Source organism: Salminus brasiliensis, chromosome 24 (assembly GCF_030463535.1).
Source record: "Salminus brasiliensis chromosome 24, fSalBra1.hap2, whole genome shotgun sequence".
NCBI lineage: Eukaryota > Metazoa > Chordata > Actinopteri > Characiformes > Bryconidae > Salminus > Salminus brasiliensis.
In genome coordinates, this window is record NC_132901.1 from 11,384,852 (window position 1) to 11,408,746 (window position 23,895).

At 43.1% G+C, this 23,895-nt stretch overlaps 3 protein-coding genes across 3 annotated transcripts; all 3 read left to right on the top strand.

The window, feature by feature from the left end:
- The first annotated feature begins 710 nt into the window (after positions 1–710).
- LOC140546607 (uncharacterized) lies at positions 711–17,556 on the top strand. Its single transcript, XM_072669991.1, has 6 exons — positions 711–992; positions 1,519–1,586; positions 7,068–7,412; positions 8,819–9,232; positions 9,836–10,181; positions 17,200–17,556. The coding sequence occupies exons 1-6, from the start codon at positions 711–713 to the stop codon at positions 17,554–17,556; spliced, it is 1,812 nt and encodes a 603-aa protein (XP_072526092.1).
- LOC140546798 (histone H2B) lies at positions 1,827–2,201 on the top strand. Its single transcript, XM_072670198.1, has one exon. The coding sequence runs from the start codon at positions 1,827–1,829 to the stop codon at positions 2,199–2,201; it is 375 nt and encodes a 124-aa protein (XP_072526299.1).
- Positions 17,557–18,369: 813 nt separating the features above from the next.
- LOC140547050 (histone H2B) lies at positions 18,370–18,744 on the top strand. The gene has a single exon (XM_072670566.1). The coding sequence runs from the start codon at positions 18,370–18,372 to the stop codon at positions 18,742–18,744; it is 375 nt and encodes a 124-aa protein (XP_072526667.1).
- The last annotated feature ends 5,151 nt before the right edge of the window (positions 18,745–23,895 follow it).

Below are 23,895 nucleotides of genomic sequence, written 5' to 3' on the forward strand. Positions count from 1 at the left end.
CCATAAGACCAAGCTATTTCAGAAGTGATTTTAGCTCCTAATTATAGTTTAGCTTACTTTTTAATTATAAGGTCAAGCAGGTCTGGAGCTAGGCTGTAGGTTTCGAAGCTAAATCATGATGAGTTAAAGTATTCAGAGTGAAGGTTATGCATGATCCAAAGTATGCTGCGTTATTATTATTACTATTATTAGTTTATTCCTTTTTAGAACACTTGGAGTCTGGATGCCATTGTGTGGCCAGACTGTGAAACTACAAGCAGTAGAAGGAAGACATGCTGCAAATGCATTGAGAAGTGATGCTATTATTGCTTGACTTTGACTATTGATTCCCCCCCCCATGTACACCACATGTTAATGAAATCCACATGAAATCCAAAAAGAGCACTTTTTTGAATTTTGAACATGAGTACATCCAGAGGGTACGGAATTAATATTTAATTCCGAATTAATATTAATATACTGTATTTTGTATGGCTACCCACTCAGTGGCTTTATGTGCAATCTTTGAGTGGTCTAGGCATGTTTGAGTCGCTGTACAGCAAAACAAGCGTTCTGCACACGTACAGAGTATGAGGCGGAGCTAATGTACTGTGACGTCGCTCGGTTCCCTTGCTTTCATTTAGGTCCTATAGAGGAGTATAACAGGCGTGTCTCTGGCTCCCCAGCTTCATAGATTCTCTTCTCGTCGACTGGGAAAAGAAGCAGCGAGGATGTCAGGCAGAGGAAAGGGCGGCAAAGGCCTTGGGAAAGGAGGCGCCAAGCGTCATCGTAAAGTGCTTCGCGATAACATCCAGGGTATCACAAAGCCGGCTATTCGCCGTCTGGCTCGTCGTGGTGGCGTCAAGCGTATCTCCGGTCTGATCTACGAAGAGACCCGCGGTGTGCTCAAAGTGTTCTTGGAAAACGTGATCAGAGACGCAGTCACGTACACTGAGCATGCCAAAAGAAAGACCGTCACCGCTATGGATGTGGTGTACGCCCTGAAGCGCCAGGGACGCACTCTGTATGGATTCGGAGGTTAAACGCTCGGCCTGAACAGCTCTAAACACAACGGCTCTTTTAAGAGCCACCCACAAATCCAGCAAAAGAGCCTGTTTCTATTCTTAGTTTGTTATCAAATAAGGCAGTCGATCTCCCGCATACTCTGTATTAAAATGTAATATACAGGAAGAATACATGTGTATATATACATATAATAGATATGTCTGTATCTATGTATTGTTTTCCATTTTGCCCCCCGTGTGCGTTGGTTAAATCCGAACTATATGTCTTAATAAATCCTGATAGAAAAAAAATCGCCGTCAACGCCGCTGTGCCGAAAAACAGAAAAACAGCCCTGTAGATTAAGAATGCGCGGGATAGAATGTTGCAAGAATCATATTTGTTTGTTTGTTTCAATATAGTCAATGATGGTGGTTATGAATCTCCCGGTTAAGAAGCTAATTTTATATATATGAAGAATACATATAGTTTTCAATTTCCCCCGCATGCGTTGATTAAACGTTTGAATAAATTCAGAATATCGCCGTCAACGCCGCTGTGGCGAAAAATAATGTGCCGTCTGCACGGTGGGTAAAAATGCGCGGGTAGGCGAACAAAGAGAATGCTGCTCTGGGGAGGGGGAAGGGAGGAGGAGAATTGGGAGGGGAGGGGAGGGGAATGAAGGGTGGGGGGTTGGCAAGAAGAGAGCGGACAATTTGTTGTCCAATGGTCGTTTGACGGCATTCTGGAGGCGGTACCTCGTCTAATTAAAATGCTAGAGTCTAAATAATGTGGGAGCTTATCGCCTCCCCCTCATTCTTCAGTCTTACTCGACGAGGAGCAGTATGCCTGAGCCAGCTAAGTCCGCGCCCAAGAAGGGATCCAAGAAAGCCGTGACCAAGACGGCCGGGAAAGGCGGCAAGAAGCGCAGAAAGTCCAGGAAGGAGAGCTATGCCATCTACGTGTACAAGGTGCTGAAGCAGGTCCACCCTGACACTGGAATCTCCTCTAAAGCGATGGGCATCATGAACTCGTTCGTGAACGACATCTTCGAGCGCATCGCCGGTGAGTCTTCTCGTTTGGCTCACTACAACAAACGTTCTACTATCACCTCTAGGGAGATCCAGACCGCTGTGCGTCTGCTCCTTCCCGGTGAGTTGGCCAAGCACGCCGTGTCAGAGGGCACAAAGGCCGTCACCAAGTACACGAGCTCCAAGTAAATAGTGATAGCGGCATAATCCAAACCCAACGGCTCTTTTAAGAGCCACCCACGGTTTCTTCCAAAGAGCAGTTCTATTCAAGAACCAAGTAAGTTATAATACTAATTATTATTATTATTATTATTTATTAGAGAGTGCCTTTATTGTTACATACTTATTGATGTATGTATGTATGTAAATCAACTTACTTAATTGTTTGTTTGCATTTAATTGGTATAGTGTACTAGGATTCAGGGACAGAGCAGCAAACTAAAATACTGTGCCATACTAACTGTATGGAGTGGGCTTGTAGTGCTAAGTGGGATAAATGAAGCTGCACATCACCTGTGAAAGACCAGTCCAGAGGAGATCAGCCTTACAGGTGGGGAAGAGTGAGGCAGGAAACCATACTAGGGTTGACTTAAACCCTAGAATTACACACCTGATCTTTGTAATGAAAGCTGTCTAGTATATATAACCAGGCATACGGTTAGGCTCTCCCACAAGCCTTTTTTGTTGGGTCACAGAAGGGTGAAGTTAGTTAAAGCCTTAGGTTTATGGTGGGATTTGAGTGAGCAAAAGTAGGTTCAGAGCAAGGCTTTTGATGTAGAGGGTCGAAGTAAGGCAAAAGGACGAGGGTAGAATAATTAAATTGAGGTAGCGTAAGTAAAAAAGTATGGTGGTGAAAGTGTGTTTAGTGCAGATGTGATCTAGGAAGAGTGAGTAACAGTGGCTTTGTAAGGAGGCCTCAGGTTTATGATGAAAGTGGATTGAGTTAAAGTGACCGTGAGCTTAGGCCTTTGCCTTAGGATACAAAGGAAGGTTCAGTAAAAGTGAGTTTCAACATAAGCCATCAGCCTGATGATTCGGATACACATGGATACACATGGCCTCGGCCTACTGAGGACTGCACATCTAAGTAGAATGGTCATGACTGCATGGAATGGGTTAAATGAAAGCAAAAGTTTGGTGTGTTGCTTATTGAGATAGAGGGAAGGATGGGGTTAATTTGTTTTAGGACAAGAATGAGATTGGAGTTGTTTCATGTGAGGGGTTCGAATGAGGATGGAGTGATTTTGTATAATTGTTGGAGGAAGGATGGGGTTATTTCATTTTAGGGTTGGAGAGAGAAGGTGGTGGGGTTTGTATTAGAGTATGAATGAAAATGGGTTATTTTATTTTGGGGTTAGACGGCGGATGGGGTTATTTTGTTTCATTGTTAGAATGCTGTTAAGGTTATGTTGTACTAGGTGAAGAGGGAGGACAGAGTTATTTTGTATTAGGACTATTTGATTGGGTCACAAAAAGATGAATTTGGTTGAAGCCTTAGGTTAATGGTGAGATTCGAGCGAGCAAGAATAGGTTCAGAGCTAGACTTTTGATGTAGAGGGTTGAAGCAAGGCAAAAGGACGAGGGTAGAGTAAATAAAATAGTATGGCGGTCAAAGGCCTCAGGTTTATGATGAAGGTGGATTGAGTTAAAGTGACCGTGAGCTTAGGCCTTTGCCTTAGGATACAAAGGAAGATTCAGTAAAAGTGAGTTTCAACATAAGCCATCAGCCTGATGTTTTGGATACACATGGCCTCGGCCTACTGAGGAATGCACATCTAAGTAGAATGGTCATGACTGCATGGAATGGGTTAAATGAAAGTAAAAGTTTAAAAATAATTATTTGGTGTGTTGCTTAATGAGATAGAGGGAGGGATGGGGTTAATTTGTTTTAGGACAAGAATGAGATTGGAGTTGTTTCATGTGAGGGGTTCGAATGAGGATGGAGTGATTTTGTATAATGGTTGGAGGAAGGATGGGGTTATTTCATTTTAGGGTTGGAGAGAGAAGGAGGAGGGGTTTGTATTAGAGTATGAATGAAAATGGGTTATTTTATTTTGGGGTTAGACGGCGGATGGGGTTATTTTGTTTCATTGTTAGAATGATGTTAAGGTTATGTTGTACTAGGTTAAGAGGGAGGACAGAGTTATTTTGTGTTAGGACTATTTGGTTGGGTCACAAAAAGATGAATTTGGTTGAAGCCTTAGGTTAATGGTGAGATTCGAGCGAGCAAGAATAGGTTCAGAGCTAGACTTTTGATGTAGAGGGTTGATGCAAGGCAAAAGGACGAGGGTAGAGTAAATAAAATAGTATGGCGGTCAAAGGCCTCAGGTTTATGATGAAGGTGGATTGAGTTAAAGTGACCGTGAGCTTAGGCCTTTGCCTTAGGAAAGCTCAGTAAAAGTGAATTTCAACATTGGCCATCAGCCTGATGATTTGGATACACATGGCCTAGGCCTACTGAGGAATGCACATCTAAGTAGAATGGTCATGACTGCATGGAATGGGTTAAATGAAAGTAAAGGTTTAAAAATAATAATTTGGTGTGTTGCTTAATGAGATAGAGGGAGGGATGGGGTTAATTTGTTTTAGGACAAGAATGAGATTGGAGTTGTTTCATGTGAGGGGTTCGAATGAGGATGGAGTGATTTTGTATAATGGTTGGAGGAAGGATGGGGTTATTTCATTTTAGGGTTGGAGAGAGAAGGTGGTGGGGTTTGTATTAGAGTATGAATGAAAATGGGTTATTTTATTTTGGGGTTAGACGGCGGATGGGGTTATTTGGTTTCATGGTTAGAATGATGTTAAGGTTATGTTGTATTAGGTTAAGAGGGAGTACAGAGTTATTTTGTATTAGGACTATTTGGTTGGGTCACAAAAAGATGAATTTGGTTGAAGCCTTAGGTTAATGGTGAGATTCGAGCGAGCAAGAATAGGTTCAGAGCTAGACTTTTGATGTAGAGGGTTGAAGCAAGGCAAAAGGACGAGGGTAGAGTAAATAAAATAGTATGGCGGTCAAAGGCCTCAGGTTTATGATGAAGGTTGATTGAGTTAAAGTGACCGTGAGCTTAGGCCTTTGCCTTAGGATACAAAGGAAGGTTCAGTAAAAGTGAGTTTCAACATAAGCCATCAGCCTGATGTTTTGGATACACATGGCCTCGGCCTACTGAGGAATGCACATCTAAGTAGAATGGTCATGACTGCATGGATTGGGTTAAATGAAAGCAAAAGTTTGGTGTGTTGCTTATTGAGATAGAGGGAGGGATGGGGTTAATTTGTTTTAGGACAAGAATGAGATTGCAGTTGTTTCATGTGAGGGGTTCGAATGAGGATGGAGTGATTTTGTATAATGGTTGGATGAAGGATGGGGTTATTTCGTTTTAGGGTTGGAGAGAGAAGGAGGAGGGGTTTGTATTAGAGTATGAATGAAAATGGGTTATTTTATTTTGGGGTTAGACGGCGGATGGGGTTATTTTGTTTCATTGTTAGAATGATGTTAAGGTTATGTTGTACTAGGTTAAGAGGGAGGACAGAGTTATTTTGTATTAGGACTATTTGGTTGGGTCACAAAAAGATGAATTTGGTTGAAGCCTTAGGTTAATGGTGAGATTCGAGCGAGCAAGAATAGGTTCAGATCTAGACTTTTGATGTAGAGGGTTGAAGCAAGGCAAAAGGACGAGGGTAGAGTAAATAAAATAGTATGGCGGTCAAAGGCCTCAGGTTTATGATGAAGGTTGATTGAGTTAAAGTGACCGTGAGCTTAGGCCTTTGCCTTAGGATACAAAGGAAGATTCAGTAAAAGTAAAACAGTTTCAACATAAGCCATCAGCCTGATGATTCGGATACACATGGCCTCGGCCTACTGAGGGATGCACGGAATGGGTTAAATGAAAGTAAAAGTTTAAAAATAATTATTTGGTGTGTTGCTTATTGAGATAGAGGGAGGGATGGGGTTAATTTGTTTTAGTACAAGAATGAGATTGGAGTCGTTTCATGCGAGGGGTTCGAATGAGGATGGAGTGATTTTTGTATAATAGTTGAAGGAAGGATGGGGTTATTTCATTTTAGGGTTGGAGAGAGAAGGTGGTGGGGTTTGTATTAGAGTATGAATGAAATGGGTTATTTTATTTTGGGGTTAGATGGCGAATGGGGTTATTTTGTTTCATGGTTAGAATGATGTTATGGTTATGTTGTACTAGGTTAAGAGGGAGGAAGAGTTATTTTGTATTAGGACTATTTGGTTGGGTCACAAAAAGATGAATTTGGTTGAAGCCTTAGGTTAATGGTGAGATTCGAGCGAGCAAGAATAGGTTCAGAGCTAGACTTTTGATGTAGAGGGTTGAAGCAAGGCAAAAGGACGAGGGTAGAGTAAATAAAATAGTATGGCGGTCAAAAGCCTCAGGTTTATGATGAAGGTGGATTGAGTTAAAGTGACCGTGAGCTTAGGCCTTTGCCTTAGGATACAAAGGAAGATTCAGTAAAAGTAAAACAGTTTCAACATAAGCCATCAGCCTGAAGTTTTGGATACACATGGATACACATGGCCTCGGCCTACTGAGGGATGCACGGAATGGGTTAAATGAAAGTAAAAGTTTAAAAATAATAATTTGGTGTGTTGCTTATTGAGATAGAGGGAGGGATAGGGTTAATTTGTTTTAGGACAAGAATGAGATTTGAGTTGTTTCATGTGAGGGGTTCGAATGAGGATGGAGTGATTTTGTATAATGGTTGGAGGAAGGATGGGGTTATTTTATTTAGGGTTGGAGAGAGAAAATGGTTATTTTCTATTAGGGTTAAAATGAAAAATGGGGTTTTAGGGTTTAAATGAGCTTGGGTTTATTTTGTATTGGGGTTAGAGTGAAGGTGCAGTTATTTTGTATTAGGCTTGAAAAAGGGCATCATTGTTTTATGTTATGTTTAGAATAAGTTTTGTCTTTTTTTTTTTGTTATTTTGTTTTTTGTGTTTTAGGGTTGGGGGGTGTATGCAGTTATTTTGTGTTAGGGTTAGTATGAGATTTTTGGCTATGGTATATTGGGTGTGTTACGAGTGCGTATTAGGGGACCTATGGAGAGCCGTTCCGAGTGTGGAAGCGCCGGTGACAAAGACGCATCGACGGTGGAAGTCATACTGCGCACACACGGCAACACTGTGCTTTACACACTCCTCAAGGTCGCCTCGCACGACGAGCAAAACAACGCACCCACGTCTCGGATGCCCAGCACGCTCTCGCCGAGGCTCTCCTCCAACGCACCGGATAACACTCGCCCAGTTCGTGGCACCTTTTGTCGCCGTTTTCCACCGATTAGCACGCCAAATGCGCCGCCGCCCGTTCGGCACGCCGGTAGCGTGGCACGCTTCGGTGAGCGCCGTATCAAACGCGGCGTCGTTACGCTGCCCTTCCCGTCTTCTCAACACACGGTGGAGCCTCTCGGAGACGAAAGAGCATTTCTACGCTCGCCAAGTTGAGCTTTCGCCCATATTTCGCTCGACAAACGCCGAGAGAAAACACAAGTGCGAGACCGTCGCTGCCACACGGCTGTGCGGCATCGAGCGAGTTGAGTCTACAACGTTCTCATGTGGCTTTTAAGGGCCGGCCCCCTCGCTGCAGCGGGAGGTTCTACAGAACGCTGCAGCAGTTTGTGCTCACTCGCGCTCACAGCAAAGCAGAACAATGGCAGAAGTCGCTCCAGCCCCAGCCGCCTCGGCGCCCGCCAAGGCCCCCAAGAAGAAGGCCGCCGCCCGCCCCAAGAAAGCCGGCCCCAGCGTGGGCGAGCTCATCGTCAAGGCCGTCTCGGCTTCCAAGGAGAGGAGCGGCGTGTCTCTCGCCGCCCTGAAGAAAGCCCTGGCTGCCGGCGGCTACGACGTCGAGAAGAACAACTCACGCGTTAAGCTCGCCGTCAAGAGCCTCGTCACCAAGGGCACTCTGGTGCAGACCAAAGGCACCGGCGCGTCGGGCTCTTTCAAGCTTAACAAGAAGCAGGCCGAGGCAAAGAAGAAGCCGGCCGCCAAGAAACCGGCACCTAAAGCTAAGAAGCCGGCCGCCAAGAAACCAGCCGCGGCCAAGAAGCCCAAGAAGGTAGCAGCCAAGAAACCCACTGCGGCTAAGAAATCCCCCAAGAAGGCCAAGAAGCCCGTCGCGGCCGCTAAGAAGGCAGCGAAGAGCCCCAAGAAGGCCAAGAAGCCGGCGGCTCCCAAAAAGGCGACCAAGAGCCCAAAGAAAGCCAAAACGGTCAAGCCTAAAGCAGCTAAGCCCAAGGCGGCGAAGGCGAAAAAGGCTGCCCCTAAGAAGAAGTAAACAGTCGCGCCGTTTACCTTCATGTCTTGTTTCTCTATTCAACGGCTCTTTTAAGAGCCACCCACAGTTTCATAAAAAAACAGCTTTTTTCCCCCCTTGTTACTGCACAATGAATTGATTGTTAAAAAAAAAAAAAAACACTCAACACAAAAATAGCTCTCATTAGTTTCCCCACACAATAATTATATATGATCAATATATATATTTTTTTGGTTTGGTCATACGTGTTACATTTGAGCGGGAAAGGGAAAGGAAACGCGGGGCACGAGTGGGGGTAAATGTTTCTTTCTTTAACCCGTTTTCTTTCTTCCTTTCTTTCTCTCTCTCGCTCACACAGACACACAGCACGAGAGGAGGAGGGGGTCGGGTAGGAAAGCGAGCAGAGGTGGGAGGACGCTAGAGTCTGACGGCGGAAATGCGATTGGCTGTTGGTGCGCGTAGCTTTTAGCCAATAGGACCGTAGGCGATTTTGCTATATCAACGGCGCTCGTTGGCCGGCGTGCATTATTTCAGCTTTGTTCGACGAACACGACTGACGCGAATCATGAGTGGAAGAGGCAAAACCGGTGGTAAAGCTAGGGCCAAGGCTAAGACTCGTTCGTCCCGCGCCGGACTGCAGTTCCCAGTTGGCCGTGTGCACAGGCTCCTGCGTAAAGGCAACTACGCTGAGCGGGTCGGCGCCGGCGCTCCCGTCTACTTGGCCGCCGTCCTGGAGTATCTCACCGCTGAGATTCTCGAGTTGGCTGGCAACGCCGCCCGCGACAACAAGAAGACCCGTATCATCCCCCGTCACCTGCAGCTGGCTGTTCGTAACGACGAGGAGCTGAACAAACTGCTCGGAGGAGTCACTATCGCCCAAGGTGGTGTGCTGCCCAACATTCAGGCTGTACTGCTGCCTAAGAAGACCGAGAAGACTGTGAAGACAAAGTAAATTGGCGCTCTCCGTTGATTTATCTATACACAAAGGCTCTTTTAAGAGCCACCCATTTTTTCTAAGAAAAGTGCTGCTCCTTTACAAACAACACTACATATTCTTCACGTGATTTCCAGCTGCATAAAAAAATAATAGCTTTATGAACCGAGTTATTATATAAACACACTGCCATGCAATACACAATTGCCCTTTTTCATATATTTCACGTACTGAGATCAACACCCTATGCATATGTGCATGTATACACACATTCTCTCGCTCTCTCTCTCTCACACACACACACACACACAGTGTGTTTAATGTTCGCTGTAATGTACAGTACATTGATTAGTTTGATCATATTATTGTTCTTATTATTATATATTCTTTTAATGCTTTTTTTTCCTTTGTTGTTTTGTGTTACAGGAGCCCGCCGTTTTGCTTTTAGGTTTGAAAAGAAGACGCCCAATAGTGTGTCACCGACGCATTGCCGGCCGCCCAATGGGAAACGGACAACTTCAAGACGCCCAATGAGCGGCAAGCGGCTTGAAAGCTTAAAAGCCATGTGAAGCGAGCAAGAACTCATTCTCTTTCTTTTCCCCGAGAGGAGCAGAGTTCAACGCGATGGCAAGAACCAAGCAGACCGCCCGTAAGTCCACCGGTGGCAAGGCCCCGAGGAAGCAGCTCGCCACCAAGGCTGCTCGCAAGAGCGCCCCAGCCACTGGCGGCGTGAAAAAGCCTCACCGTTACAGGCCCGGCACCGTGGCTCTGAGGGAGATCCGCCGCTACCAGAAATCTACTGAGCTGCTGATCCGTAAGCTGCCCTTCCAGCGCCTAGTGCGTGAAATCGCTCAGGACTTCAAGACTGATCTCCGCTTCCAGAGCTCCGCCGTCATGGCCCTGCAGGAGGCTAGCGAGGCGTACTTGGTGGGTCTGTTTGAAGATACTAACCTGTGCGCTATCCACGCCAAGAGAGTCACCATCATGCCTAAAGACATCCAGCTGGCCCGCCGTATTCGCGGAGAGCGCGCTTAAACAGAGCGCTTCGACGTTTACCTGAAATACCCAACGGCTCTTTTAAGAGCCACCTACCCGTGTCCGCGCCGAAACAGCAAATGTCCGCCTCACCTCGGTGTTGCGTTTATATAATGTAAGGCTATTATGACGCGCACGCTTCTAAATTCCATAGGACTGAGCGAGCGAAACCAGCCGTGAGACAGTGGTTGTGAAGATTAGGGAAAAAAAACAACTTCTATATGTGTGTCTATATATATATATAACGTTTTGTACTACATTTCACATCAAAATCGCCATGTTTAACGTGTTTTAATACATATGAATACTTTTCTTTTAATACCTATCAATATGTTTATACATATTTAATAGTTTGGAAACAGTTCATTCACCCCAGCAGAAAGTAGAAGCCACTGCCCTTTCAGTAGAACACTACACTTTACACTATGTAATGTTTAGGCCGGTTTTGGCCTATTACAAACGGCATTAGTCATGGATGGAGCGTAGATCCCACCGCGTGGTGAAACTATACAACTGCAAGCACAGTTTCAGAGAGCAATGTATGTGTATATTCATATAATGAGAGCTAGATTTGGGGTACTTACGTTTCATACATATGCAACATGAGTTTGATTGCATAGAGAGTAAGCGAGACCAGCTGTGTTGTTTGTGCTTGCTTTTAGGGCAGCAGTAAAGGAGGTAAGTGTATAGTCCGGAGAGGAATGTTTGTTTGTTTGTTTGTTTTTAATCTCTTTCAATACCTCTACCAGAACAAGGCATGTCTAACTCTAAAAAATTATATGTTTACTCTATATGTTAACTCTATAAAATTCATGTTTCCCGTCACATTGTTTGTAAAATTAACCCAGATCAGCGGGAAAAACGCCAAAATTAAATGAATGTTGAGTCAGTATTGTTTTGTGCTATACTTCAAAAATTACCTTATTTAGTACAGTCTAGCTTGTCTGGAAGTATAACCCTTGAAGTATGGAGCAAATTAAATGAACCTTCCCAGCACATGTAAAATGATCATTAGAGAAGCCTAGGGAAAAGAAATAGTGAATAAATACTGGCAGGGGTAAAGTGTTTGTCCTGCCTAGGATGCACCCGGTTATGTAATAGAGAGTAGAAGCCTTTGAGCCTTGAGTACAGTAGTGCTCTTCTGTGTGGTGAATAGAAGGGCTTTTGGAAGTGCTCATTGCAAACGACCACCGTTGTTTTGGGATCATGGGCATATATGTCATGGATGGAGCGTGGATGCCATCGTGTGGTCAAACTAGGCAAATGCAAACGTTAACTAACTAGATTTATTCGTGTGAATGTTACAGCTTTTTCATTTGATAGATGGTTGTGAACTCCAGTACGTCTACTAAGTCATTTGTATTGCGGTGTTATTTTGGTTAGTGTTTTTTAAAGTACATTTTTAAAAATGTTTCTATTGAAGCATACTTCAGTTCAGGGCATTTTAGAAGCCAGCATGGTTACCAGTTCTCATGCTGCCAGGCAATGAAATGGAAACTTAATTTAGGGCAATTTTATACACATTAAATATGATTGTTAACTGCACCAATAAATCTAAAAAGTAATTACATGTCTTGTGGGATGATTGTCGTTTGGGCTTGGGTTTCATTTTAACAATATGCTAACGATAAAGTCGGACAGAAGGAAAAAACAAAACAAAACAAAACAAAACAAAAACCTCCAGACCGTATAACCTCCTTCCACAACTAGATAAAATGTCTTGTTTTGAAGAATGCTTGATAGAAGCTGTCTTTAATGAAGGCACTGTATTAGCCATCATGACAACCAAACAGCATGCAGTTAGGTAAAAAGCCTCCAATTCACTCACTGCTAGAAGCCTTTGAGACAAATTGTAGAGTAGTGCACTTCTATGTAGGACCTTTGTTTCCTTCTCTTTAGAGCCCTTAAACTCTGTGTATCAGTTTATATTGAGGTTCCCATAATAATCATGAATCAATAAAGAAAACCGCTCATCTGCTATCAAGACCTGACTGAGGAGCTGGAGGCCAGTGAAGCAAAGCTAAAATATGGAAAAGCATACGCACCCTGCAAGGTTTCGGTCAGAGACTTTCTTCAAGGCATAGGTAAGTAACAAATGAATACAAAAAACTCTTTCTCCTCTTTCTGATTTTGCTTCTTTAAATGTCTGCATGGACCAAAAAATCAAAAAGATGAATTGTTTTATATTTTGCAGATTTACATTTTGACCACCAGATGGCATCCACGCTCCATTCACGTACTACGACCACAGACTTAAAGCTTAGCCCTGAAACTCCATCAGAAGCCTAAGGGGTAGGTCTAGCCAAACTGCTTCCACTCACCCAGACTTCATCATGAGCTCTACACTTACTTTGCTTACCACAATGTCTTTCCATATTTCTTTATCATCCACTAACTGCAACATATGGTAATAGCAACATTACTTAAAGCAACATTAACTCCCTCTGTGTTTATCTAATCTAACATGACTTTTATTAGAAGATGTAAAACGAGCCTGAGAAATCCAAGGGGTAAACATGTAGTTTTAGTTGGCCTCATTAGGAGCTTTTCCCTTGTATGCAATAATATACCATTTATTCGATTTGTGTTTGATCTTTCTTTCTTTAAATGTCTCTGTGGACACTATATCTTTAAGTTGTAGTGTATTAGATCAACGACTACAATTCCCATGATGCCTAACTAAAGATGGTCTCTGACCAAAACCTTGCCAATTAAAATTGACTCATCTGCTATCAAGACCTGACTGAGGAGCTGGAGGCCAGTGGAGCAAAGCTAAAATATGGAAAAACATACGCACCCTCAAAAAAAATTAACCTGCATGGTTTAGGTCAGAGACTTTCTTCAAGGCATAGGTAAGTAACAAATGAATACAAAAGTGCTAACAAAAGTTTATCAACAGCCGACCGTACTGCCTCCTCCCTTGTAAGTTAGCTTCTCTGCTATTTAAATGTAACTCTTTCTCCTCTTTCTGATTTTGCTTCTTTAATTGTCTCCGTGGACAAGAAATAAATAAATAAATCAATAAATAAATCAATAAATAAATAAAAAATTGCAAGATTAATTGTTTTACATTTTGACCACACGATGGCATCCACGCTCCATTTACGTACTATGACCACAGTCTTGAGGCCTAGCCCTGAAACTCCATCAGAAGCCTAAAAGACTTGACTAGAGAAGTGCACTTCTGTGTAGTGTATACAGTGTAAGGGATTTAGGAAGTGCCCTATTGCAAACGTCACCGTTGTTTTGGGATCGTGGATATATGTCATGGATGGAGCGTGGATGCCATCGTGTGGTCAAACTCGCAAATGCAAACGCTAACAACATAGATGTATACGTGTATGTGTGTGAATGTTACAGCTTTTACATATGACAGATGGTTGTGAACTCCAGTAAGTCTACTAAGTTCTACCAAGGAACGTTTGGGCATTTTAGTAGCCAGCAGGATAACCAGTTGTCATGCTACCAGGCAATGAAATGAAAACTTATTTTAGGGCACCGTAATTTTGTTTGGGTTTTAACAATATGCTAATGATAAAGTAGGGCAGAAGAAAACAAAATACTCAATACTGTATTATCTCCTTACAGATCTTGATAAAATGTCTTTAGTTAAAGAATGCTTGATAGAAGCACTCTTTATTTAAGGCACTTTATTATCAGTTAGGTAAAAAGCCAACAATTCTCTCATTAAGAGTCAAACTGTAGAGTAGTGCAGTTCTATGTAGGACCTTTGTTCTCCTCCCCTTAGAGCCCTTAAATTCTATGTTGTATGGTTATGTGTATGTATGTATGCATCAGGTTATATTGAGGTCAACATAATAATCATAAATCAATAAAGAACACCGCTCTGCTATCAAGACCTGGCTGAAGAGCTGGAGGCAAGTGGGGCAAAGCTAAAAATTGGAAAGCGGATGCACCATCAGCGCAAAAAATCATTTTAACCTGCAAGGTCAGAGACTTTCTTCAAGGCATAGGTAAGTAACAAATTAACACAAAAGTGCTAACAAAGGTGTATCAAAAGTCAGCCGTACTCACTTGTGAATTAGCTTTTTTGTGCTTCTCAAATTTAACTCTTTCTCCTCTTTCTGATTTTGCTTCTTTAAATGTCTCTGTGGACCAAAAAAATAATATGTATTTTTTATATTTTGCAGATTTACATTTTGACCACCAGATGGCATCCACGCTCCATTCACGTACTACGACCACAGTCTTAAAGCTTAGCCCTGAAACTCCATCAGAATCCTAAAGGGTAGGTCAAGCCAAACTGCTTCCACTCACCCTGACTTCATCATGAGCTTTACACTTACTTTATATCACCACAATTTCTTTATCATCCACTAACTGCAACATATGTCTAAGGCTTTATCATCCACTAACTGCAACATACTTTGCTTTCCACAATTTCTTTCCTTCCTTTCTCTTCCACTAACTGCTAACCAATATGGCTGTTATTAGAAGATGTATAGTGGAAACCTGAGGAATCCAAATGGTGTGGGTTTAGTTTAAGTTGGCCTCAATTTACTTTATGTGCAAAAATATTTCAGTGGTGGTTTGTGAGAGAGAGAGAGAGAGAGAGAGAGAGAAAGAGAGAGAGAGAGAGAGAGAGAGAGAGAGAGAGAGAGAGACATGCATTTGTAGACATATGGCTTGCTTTATGCATACTCATTCATTCTGACAGAAAATACAAACCCTGTACTGGTTTGTGTGTTTCTTTAAACGTCTTTATGTCAATCTATCTATCTATCTATCTATCTATCTATCTATCTATCTATCTATCTTCATCTAATGATGAAATCCGATAACTGCACGTCCAGTCACAGTAAAAAGTAAACCGTGTGCCATGGTGTACAGTAGTGGGGTGATCTTCGTGGGTGCTTGTTTTATGCTTGCAAGGTCGTAACCCTAGTACTAAATAGCCATTTATGTGATTTATATTCAGGTGCATTGAGGAAGGACTAATTTTGTCATGTGTGTGTGTGTAATAAACGCTGCGCACGTTAGAATGGCGTGATGTAGTGTGACTTTGTTGTATACGAGACCGAGGCGCACATGGCGACAGCCATCAGAGGGCTGACCGAGGTATTTGTCGTGTTAAGACATATGTTAGCTACTTTTAATGTTCATACATGTGAAACGTCGTTTTTTTTTAGTCCTTACACTACTGGACCCTGGTTAGCTCCGGTGTGTCGTTGTTAGCACGATAACGTTTGCTAACTTGCCAAAAATGAAGTAGATAATGATATCCGATAACTCGATTTTGCCGAGAGCCTAAAGTTGTACACCCAGTCACAGCAAATTGATGTAGAACTGCCGTTGCTGGATCTATGTGTGGAGTTGTACATAGCTTGGAGCCAGCTTAGCGATTAGCAGCGTGGCTAACGCGGCTAGCATAAACAGTAAAGCGCAAATATGAGCCTAATTATGAGGGGTCATTATTTGTTGACCACAGTGCAGTACCACATGCGGGGTTGTAGCATAAAAGTACGCAATACAGCCGTGATTTGTGGCTGTTGAGTGATTTGAGTTAACTTGCTTTTTCAGGTCCACACATGAGCTAACAAAGCGATTAGCATGCTAGCTAACTCGGATGGTACAAACAATAACATACGCCAGCGAGTGTAAATACCTGTCAGATAAATACACACTCGCTCGAGTCAGTCAAGTTTTATTATGAAACGGTGTATACAGCAACATTTATACGTTTACTGTCGTGGTTGAAACCGAGAAGCCACCTTGGAGAGTAGCATGATGGCTAGGTGTCTTAAAATTAATCACAGAAATAACGATATTACGGACACGTGCGTAGTTCTCTATATTGTTATTTGGAGCAAGTGAGGGAGAAACAGTCGTGCTTAAACCCGGCTACCAGCAGCCTATCTTCTGGTTTTCAGAGCTGGGCAGCCTGTGTAGCTTGCTAGCTAGTGTTTTGTTTACAAAAGATTATTTTCGTTAGCTAGTTGCCGAAACGACTCCACGTGGAGTGCACGATGTCACGAAAAAACGGCTTCTATACTCACCTAGTGCACTAGAGAGTACTGGAGTGCGGTTTAGGATGGTAAAACACACAATCAATTACTACAATAATAACAATAATAATGTCAAGTGTGTAATCTTTCTAAGAAAACGGTGCATAAATGTTTATTTACAAAGGTCACATGGCCCCTATGCACTTCAAATTTCGTGAAAAGGAGTCAGAGGCTGTGTATGAGCCTACTTTGAGTCACTGTAAGTTCATCTTAAGCCTAGGTCACTGAATTTTATTAATTCATTCAGCTATTTATTTATTTATTTTAAGATTTCGCCATAAGACCAAGCTATTTCAGAAGTGATTTTCGCTCCTAATTATAGTTTAGCTTACTTTTTAATTATAAGGTCAAGCAGGTCTGGAGCTAGGCTGTAGGTTTCGAAGCTAAATCATGATGAGTTAAAGTATTCAGAGTGAAGGTTATGCATGATCCAAAGTATGCTGCGTTATTATTATTACTATTATTAGTTTATTCCTTTTTAGAACACTTGGAGTCTGGATGCCATTGTGTGGCCAGACTGTGAAACTACAAGCAGTAGAAGGAAGACATGCTGCAAATGCATTGAGAAGTGATGCTATTATTGCTTGACTTTGACTATTGATTCCCCTCCCCCCCCCCACATGAAATCCAAAAAGAGCACTTTTTTGAATTTTGAACATGAGTACATCCAGAGGGTACGGAATTAATATTTAATTCCGAATTAATATTAATATACTGTATTTTGTATGGCTACCCACTCAGTGGCTTTATGTGCAATCTTTGAGTGGTCTAGGCATGTTTGAGTCGCTGTACAGCAAAACAAGCGTTCTGCACACGTACAGAGTATGAGGCGGAGCTAATGTACTGTGACGTCGCTCGGTTCCCTTGCTTTCATTTAGGTCCTATAGAGGAGTATAACAGGCGTGTCTCTGGCTCCCCAGCTTCATAGATTCTCTTCTCTTCGACTGGGAAAAGAAGCAGCGAGGATGTCAGGTAGAGGAAAGGGCGGCAAAGGCCTTGGGAAAGGAGGCGCCAAGCGTCATCGTAAAGTGCTTCGCGATAACATCCAGGGTATCACAAAGCCGGCTATTCGCCGTCTGGCTCGTCGTGGTGGCGTCAAGCGTATCTCCGGTCTGATCTACGAAGAGACCCGCGGTGTGCTCAAAGTGTTCTTGGAAAACGTGATCAGAGACGCAGTCACGTACACTGAGCATGCCAAAAGAAAGACCGTCACCGCTATGGATGTGGTGTACGCCCTGAAGCGCCAGGGACGCACTCTGTATGGATTCGGAGGTTAAACGCTCGGCCTGAACAGCTCTAAACACAACGGCTCTTTTAAGAGCCACCCACAAATCCAGCAAAAGAGCCTGTTTCTATTCTTAGTTTGTTATCAAATAAGGCAGTCGATCTCCCGCATACTCTGTATTAAAATGTAATATACCGGAAGAATACATGTGTGTGTATATATACATATAATAGATATGTCTGTATTTATGTATTGTTTTCCATTTTGCCCCCCGTGTGCGTTGGTTAAATCCGAACTATATGTCTTAATAAATCCTGATAGAAAAAAAATCGCCGTCAACGCCGCTGTGCCGAAAAACAGAAAAACAGCCCTGTAGATTAAGAATGCGCGGGATAGAATGTTGCAAGAATCATATTTGTTTGTTTGTTTCAATATAGTCAATGATGGTGGTTATGAATCTCCCGGTTAAGAAGCTAATTTTATATATATGAAGAATACATATAGTTTTCAATTTCCCCCGTATGCGTTGATTAAACGTTTGAATAAATTCAGAATATCGCCGTCAACGCCGCTGTGGCGAAAAATAATGTGCCGTCTGCACGGTGGGTAAAAATGCGCGGGTAGGCGAACAAAGAGAATGCTGCTCTGGGGAGGGGGAAGGGAAGAGGAGCATAGGGAGGGGAGGGGAGGGGAGGGGAATGAAGGGTGGGGGGTTGGCAAGAAGAGAGCGGACAATTTGTTGTCCAATGGTCGTTTGACGGCATTCAGGAGGCGGTACCTCGTCTAATTAAAATGCTAGAGTCTAAATAATGTGGGAGCTTATCGCCTCCCCCTCATTCTTCAGTCTTACTCGACGAGGAGCAGTATGCCTGAGCCAGCTAAGTCCGCGCCCAAGAAGGGATCCAAGAAAGCCGTGACCAAGACGGCCGGGAAAGGCGGCAAGAAGCGCAGAAAGTCCAGGAAGGAGAGCTATGCCATCTACGTGTACAAGGTGCTGAAGCAGGTCCACCCTGACACTGGAATCTCCTCTAAAGCGATGGGCATCATGAACTCGTTCGTGAACGACATCTTCGAGCGCATCGCCGGTGAGTCTTCTCGTTTGGCTCACTACAACAAACGTTCTACTATCACCTCTAGGGAGATCCAGACTGCTGTGCGTCTGCTCCTTCCCGGTGAGTTGGCCAAGCACGCCGTGTCAGAGGGCACAAAGGCCGTCACCAAGTACACGAGCTCCAAGTAAATAGTGATAGCGGCATAATCCAAACCCAACGGCTCTTTTAAGAGCCACCCACGGTTTCTTCCAAAGAGCAGTTTTATTCAAGAACCAAGTAAGTTATAATACTAATTATTATTATTATTATTATTATTATTATTATTTAATAGAGAGTGCCTTTATTGTTACATACTTATTGATGTGTGTATGTAAATCAACTTACTTAATTGTTTGTTTGCATTTAATTGGTATAGTGTACTAGGATTCAGGGACAGAGCAGCAAACTAAAATACTGTGCCATACTAACTGTATGGAGTGGGCTTGTAGTGCTAAGTGGGATAAATGAAGCTGCACATCACCTGTGAAAGACCAGTCCAGAGGAGATCAGCCTTACAGGTGGGGAAGAGTGAGGCAGGAAACCATACTAGGGTTGACTTAAACCCTAGAATTACACACCTGATCTTTGTAATGAAAGCTGTCTAGTATATATAACCAGGCATACGGTTAGGCTCTCCCACAAGCCTTTTTTGTTGGGTCACAGAAGGGTGAAGTTAGTTAAAGCCTTAGGTTTATGGTGGGATTTGAGTGAGCAAAAGTAGGTTCAGAGCAAGGCTTTTGATGTAGAGGGTCGAAGTAAGGCAAAAGGACGAGGGTAGAATAATTAAATTGAGGTAGCGTAAGTAAAAAAGTATGGCGGTGAAAGTGTGTTTAGTGCAGATGTGATCTAGGAAGAGTGAGTAACAGTGGCTTTGTAAGGAGGCCTCAGGTTTATGATGAAGGTGGATTGAGTTAAAGTGACCGTGAGCTTAGGCCTTTGCCTTAGGATACAAAGGAAGGTTCAGTAAAAGTGAGTTTCAACATAAGCCATCAGCCTGATGATTCGGATACACATGGATACACATGGCCTCGGCCTACTGAGGACTGCACATCTAAGTAGAATGGTCATGACTGCATGGAATGGGTTAAATGAAAGTAAAAGTTTGGTGTGTTGCTTATTGAGATAGAGGGAAGGATGGGGTTAATTTGTTTTAGGACAAGAATGAGATTGCAGTTGTTTCATGTGAGGGGTTCGAATGAGGATGGAGTGATTTTGTATAATGGTTGGAGGAAGGATGGGGTTATTTCATTTTAGGGTTGGAGAGAGAAGGTGGTGGGGTTTGTATTAGAGTATGAATGAAAATGGGTTATTTTATTTTGGGGTTAGACGGCGGATGGGGTTATTTTGTTTCATTGTTAGAATGATGTTAAGGTTATGTTGTACTAGGTTAAGAGGGAGGACAGAGTTATTTTGTATTAGGACTATTTGGTTGGGTCACAAAAAGATGAATTTGGTTGAAGCCTTAGGTTAATGTTGAGATTCGAGCGAGCAAGAATAGGTTCAGAGCTAGACTTTTGATGTAGAGGGTTGAAGCAAGGCAAAAGGACGAGGGTAGAGTAAATAAAATAGTATGGCGGTCAAAGGCCTCAGGTTTATGATGAAGGTGGATTGAGTTAAAGTGACCGTGAGCTTAGGCCTTTGCCTTAGGAAAGCTCAGTAAAAGTGAATTTCAACATTGGCCATCAGCCTGATGATTTGGATACACATGGCCTAGACCTACTGAGGAATGCATATCTAAGTAGAATGGTCATGACTGCATGGAATGGGTTAAATGAAAGTAAAGGTTTAAAAAAAATAATTTGGTGTGTTGCTTAATGAGAGAGGGAGGGATGGGGTTAATTTGTTTTAGGACAAGAATGAGATTGGAGTTGTTTCATGTGAGGGGTTCGAATGAGGATGGAGTGATTTTGTATAATGGTTGGAGGAAAAATGGGGTTATTTCATTTTAGGGTTGGAGAGAGAAGGTGGTGGGGTTTGTATTAGAGTATGAATGAAAATGGGTTATTTTATTTTGGGGTAAGACGGCGGATGGGGTTATTTGGTTTCATGGTTAGAATGATGTTAAGGTTATGTTGTACTAGGTTAAGAGGGAGGACAGAGTTATTTTGTATTAGGACTACTTGGTTTGGTCACAAAAAGATGAATTTGGTTGAAGCCTTAGGTTAATGGTGAGATTCGAGCGAGCAAGAATAGGTTCAGAGCTAGACTTTTTATGTAGAGGGTCGGAGCAAGGCAAAAAGACGAGGGTAGAGTAAGTAAATTTAGGTAGCGTAAGTAAAAAAGTATGGCGGTGAAAGTGTGTTTAGTGCAGATGTGATCTAGGAAGAGTGAGTAACAGTAGCTTTGTAAACGAGGCCTCAGGTTTATGATGGAGGTGGATTGTGTTAAAGTGACTGTGAGCTTAGGCCTTTGCCTTAGGAAGGTTCAGAAAAAGTGAATTTCAACATTGGCCATCAGCCTGATGATTTGGATACACATGGCCTCGGCCTACTGAAGAATGCACATCTAAGTAGAATGGTCATGTCTGCATGGAATGGATTAAATGAAAGTAAAAGTTTAAAAATAATAATTTGGTGTGTTGCTTATTGGGATAGAGGGAGGGATGGGGTTAATTTGTTTTAGTACAAGAATGAGATTGGAGTTGTTTCATGTGAGGGGTTCGAATGAGGATGGGGAGTGATTTTGTATAATGGTTGGAGGAAGGATGGTGTTATTTCATTTTAGGGTTGGAGAGAGATGGTGGTGGGGTTTGTATTAGAGTATGAATAAAAATGGGTTATTTTATTTTGGGGTTAGACGGCGGATGGGGTTATTTTGTTTCATGGTTAGAATGATGTTAAGGTTATGTTGTACTAGGTTAAGAGGGAGGACAGAGTTATTTTGTATTAGGACTATTTGGTTTGGTTCACTAAAAGATGAATTTGGTTGAAGTCTTAGGTTAATGGTGAGATTTGAGCGAGCAAGAATAGGTTCATAGATATTTTTTTGATGTAGAGGGTTTGGAGCAATGCAAAAGGACGAGGGTAGAGTAAGTAAAATAGTATGGCGGTCAAAGGCCTCAGTTTTATGATGAAGGTGGATTGAGTTAAAGTGACCGTGAGCTTAGGCCTTTGCCTTAGGACACAAAGGAAGGTTCAGTAAAAGTGAGTTTCAACATAAGCCATCAGCCTGATGATTCGGATACACATGGATACACATGGCCTCGGCCTACTGAGGACTGCACATCTAAGTAGAATGGTCATGACTGCATGGAATGGGTTAAATGAAAACAAAAGTTTGGTGTGTTGCTTATTGAAATAGAGGGAAGGATGGGGTTAATTTGTTTTAGGACAAGAATGAGATTGCAGTTGTTTCATGTGAGGGGTTCGAATGAGGATGGAGTGATTTTGTTTAATGGTTGGATGAAGGATGGGGTTATTTCATTTTAGGGTTGGAGAGAGAAGGTGGTGGGGTTTGTATTAGAGTATGAATGAAAATGGGTTATTTTATTTTGGGGTTAGACGGCGGATGGGGTTATTTTGTTTCATTGTTAGAATGATGTTAAGGTTATGTTGTACTAGGTTAAGAGGGAGGACAGAGTTATTTTGTATTAGGACTATTTGGTTTGGTTCACTAAAAGATGAATTTGGTTGAAGTCTAAGGTTAATGGTGAGATTCGAGGGAGCAAGAATAGGTTCATAGATATTTTTTTTGATGTAGAGGGTCGGAGCAATGCAAAAGGACGAGGGTAGAGTAAGTAAAATAGTATGGCGGTCAAAGGCCTCAGTTTTATGATGAAGGTGGATTGAGTTAAAGTGACGGTGAGCTTAAGCCTTTGCCTTAGGATACAAAGGAAGGTTCAGTAAAAGTGAGTTTCAACATTAGCCATCAGCCTGATGATTTGGATACACATGGCCTCGGCCTACTGAGGAATGCACATCTAAGTAGAATGGTCATGACTGCATGGAATGGGTTAAATGAAAGTAAAAGTTTAAAAATAATAATTTGGTGTGTTGCTTATTGAGATAGAGGGAGGGATGGGGTTAATTTGTTTTAGTACAAGAATGAGATTGGAGTTGTTTCATGTGAGGGGTTCGAATGAGGATGGAGTGATTTTGTATAATGGTTGGAGGAAGGATGGGGTTATTTTATTTAGGGTTGGAGAGAGAAAATGGTTATTTTCTATTAGGGTTAAAATGAAAAATGGGGTTTTAGGGTTTAAATGAGCTTGGGTTTATTTTGTATTGGGGTTAGAGTGAAGGTGCAGTTATTTTGTATTAGGCTTGAAAAAGGGCATCATTGTTTTATGTTATGTTTAGAATAAGTTTTGTCTTTTTTTTTTTTTTGTTATTTTGTTTTTTGTGTTTTAGGGTTGGGGGGGTGTATGCAGTTATTTTGTGTTAGGGTTAGTATGAGATTTTTGGCTATGGTATATTGGGTGTGTTACGAGTGCGTATTAGGGGACCTATGGAGAGCCGTTCCGAGTGTGGAAGCGCCGGTGACAAAGACGCATCGACGGTGGAAGTCATACTGCGCACACACGGCAACACTGTGCTTTACACACTCCTCAAGGTCGCCTCGCACGACGAGCAAAACAACGCACCCACGTCTCGGATGCCCAGCACGCTCTCGCCGAGGCTCTCCTCCAACGCACCGGATAACACTCGCCCAGTTCGTGGCACCTTTATTCGCCGTTTTCCACCGATTAGCACGCCAAATGCGCCGCCGCCAGTTCGGCACGCCGGTAGCGTGGCACGCTTCGGTGAGCGCCGTATCAAACGCGGCGTCGTTACGCTGCCCTTCCCGTCTTCTCAACACACGGTGGAGCCTCTCGGAGACGAAAGAGCATTTCTACGCTCGCCAAGTTGAGCTTTCGCCCATATTTCGCTCGACAAACGCCGAGAGAAAACACAAGTGCGAGACCGTCGCTGCCACACGGCTGTGCGGCATCGAGCGAGTTGAGTCTACAACGTTCTCATGTGGCTTTTAAGGGCCGGCCCCCTCGCTGCAGCGGGAGGTTCTACAGAACGCTGCAGCAGTTTGTGCTCACTCGCGCTCACAGCAAAGCAGAACAATGGCAGAAGTCGCTCCAGCCCCAGCCGCCTCGGCGCCCGCCAAGGCCCCCAAGAAGAAGGCCGCCGCCCGCCCCAAGAAAGCCGGCCCCAGCGTGGGCGAGCTCATCGTCAAGGCCGTCTCGGCTTCCAAGGAGAGGAGCGGCGTGTCTCTCGCCGCCCTGAAGAAAGCCCTGGCTGCCGGCGGCTACGACGTCGAGAAGAACAACTCACGCGTTAAGCTCGCCGTCAAGAGCCTCGTCACCAAGG

What these genes read in the sequence shown, in the direction of transcription:
- LOC140547050 (XM_072670566.1), top strand. Translation starts at nt 18,370, where the DNA reads ATGCCTGAGCCAGCTAAGTCCGCGCCCAAGAAGGGATCCAAGAAAGCC.
- LOC140546607 (XM_072669991.1), top strand. Translation starts at nt 711, where the DNA reads ATGTCAGGCAGAGGAAAGGGCGGCAAAGGCCTTGGGAAAGGAGGCGCC. An exon ending in CGGTGGGTAAAAATGCGCGG is followed by an intron (nt 1,587 to 7,067) that starts GTAGGCGAACAA and finishes AGTGCGTATTAG; the next exon opens with GGGACCTATGGAGAGCCGTT. An exon ending in GAGAAGACTGTGAAGACAAA is followed by an intron (nt 9,233 to 9,835) that starts GTAAATTGGCGC and finishes AGGAGCAGAGTT; the next exon opens with CAACGCGATGGCAAGAACCA.
- LOC140546798 (XM_072670198.1), top strand. Translation starts at nt 1,827, where the DNA reads ATGCCTGAGCCAGCTAAGTCCGCGCCCAAGAAGGGATCCAAGAAAGCC.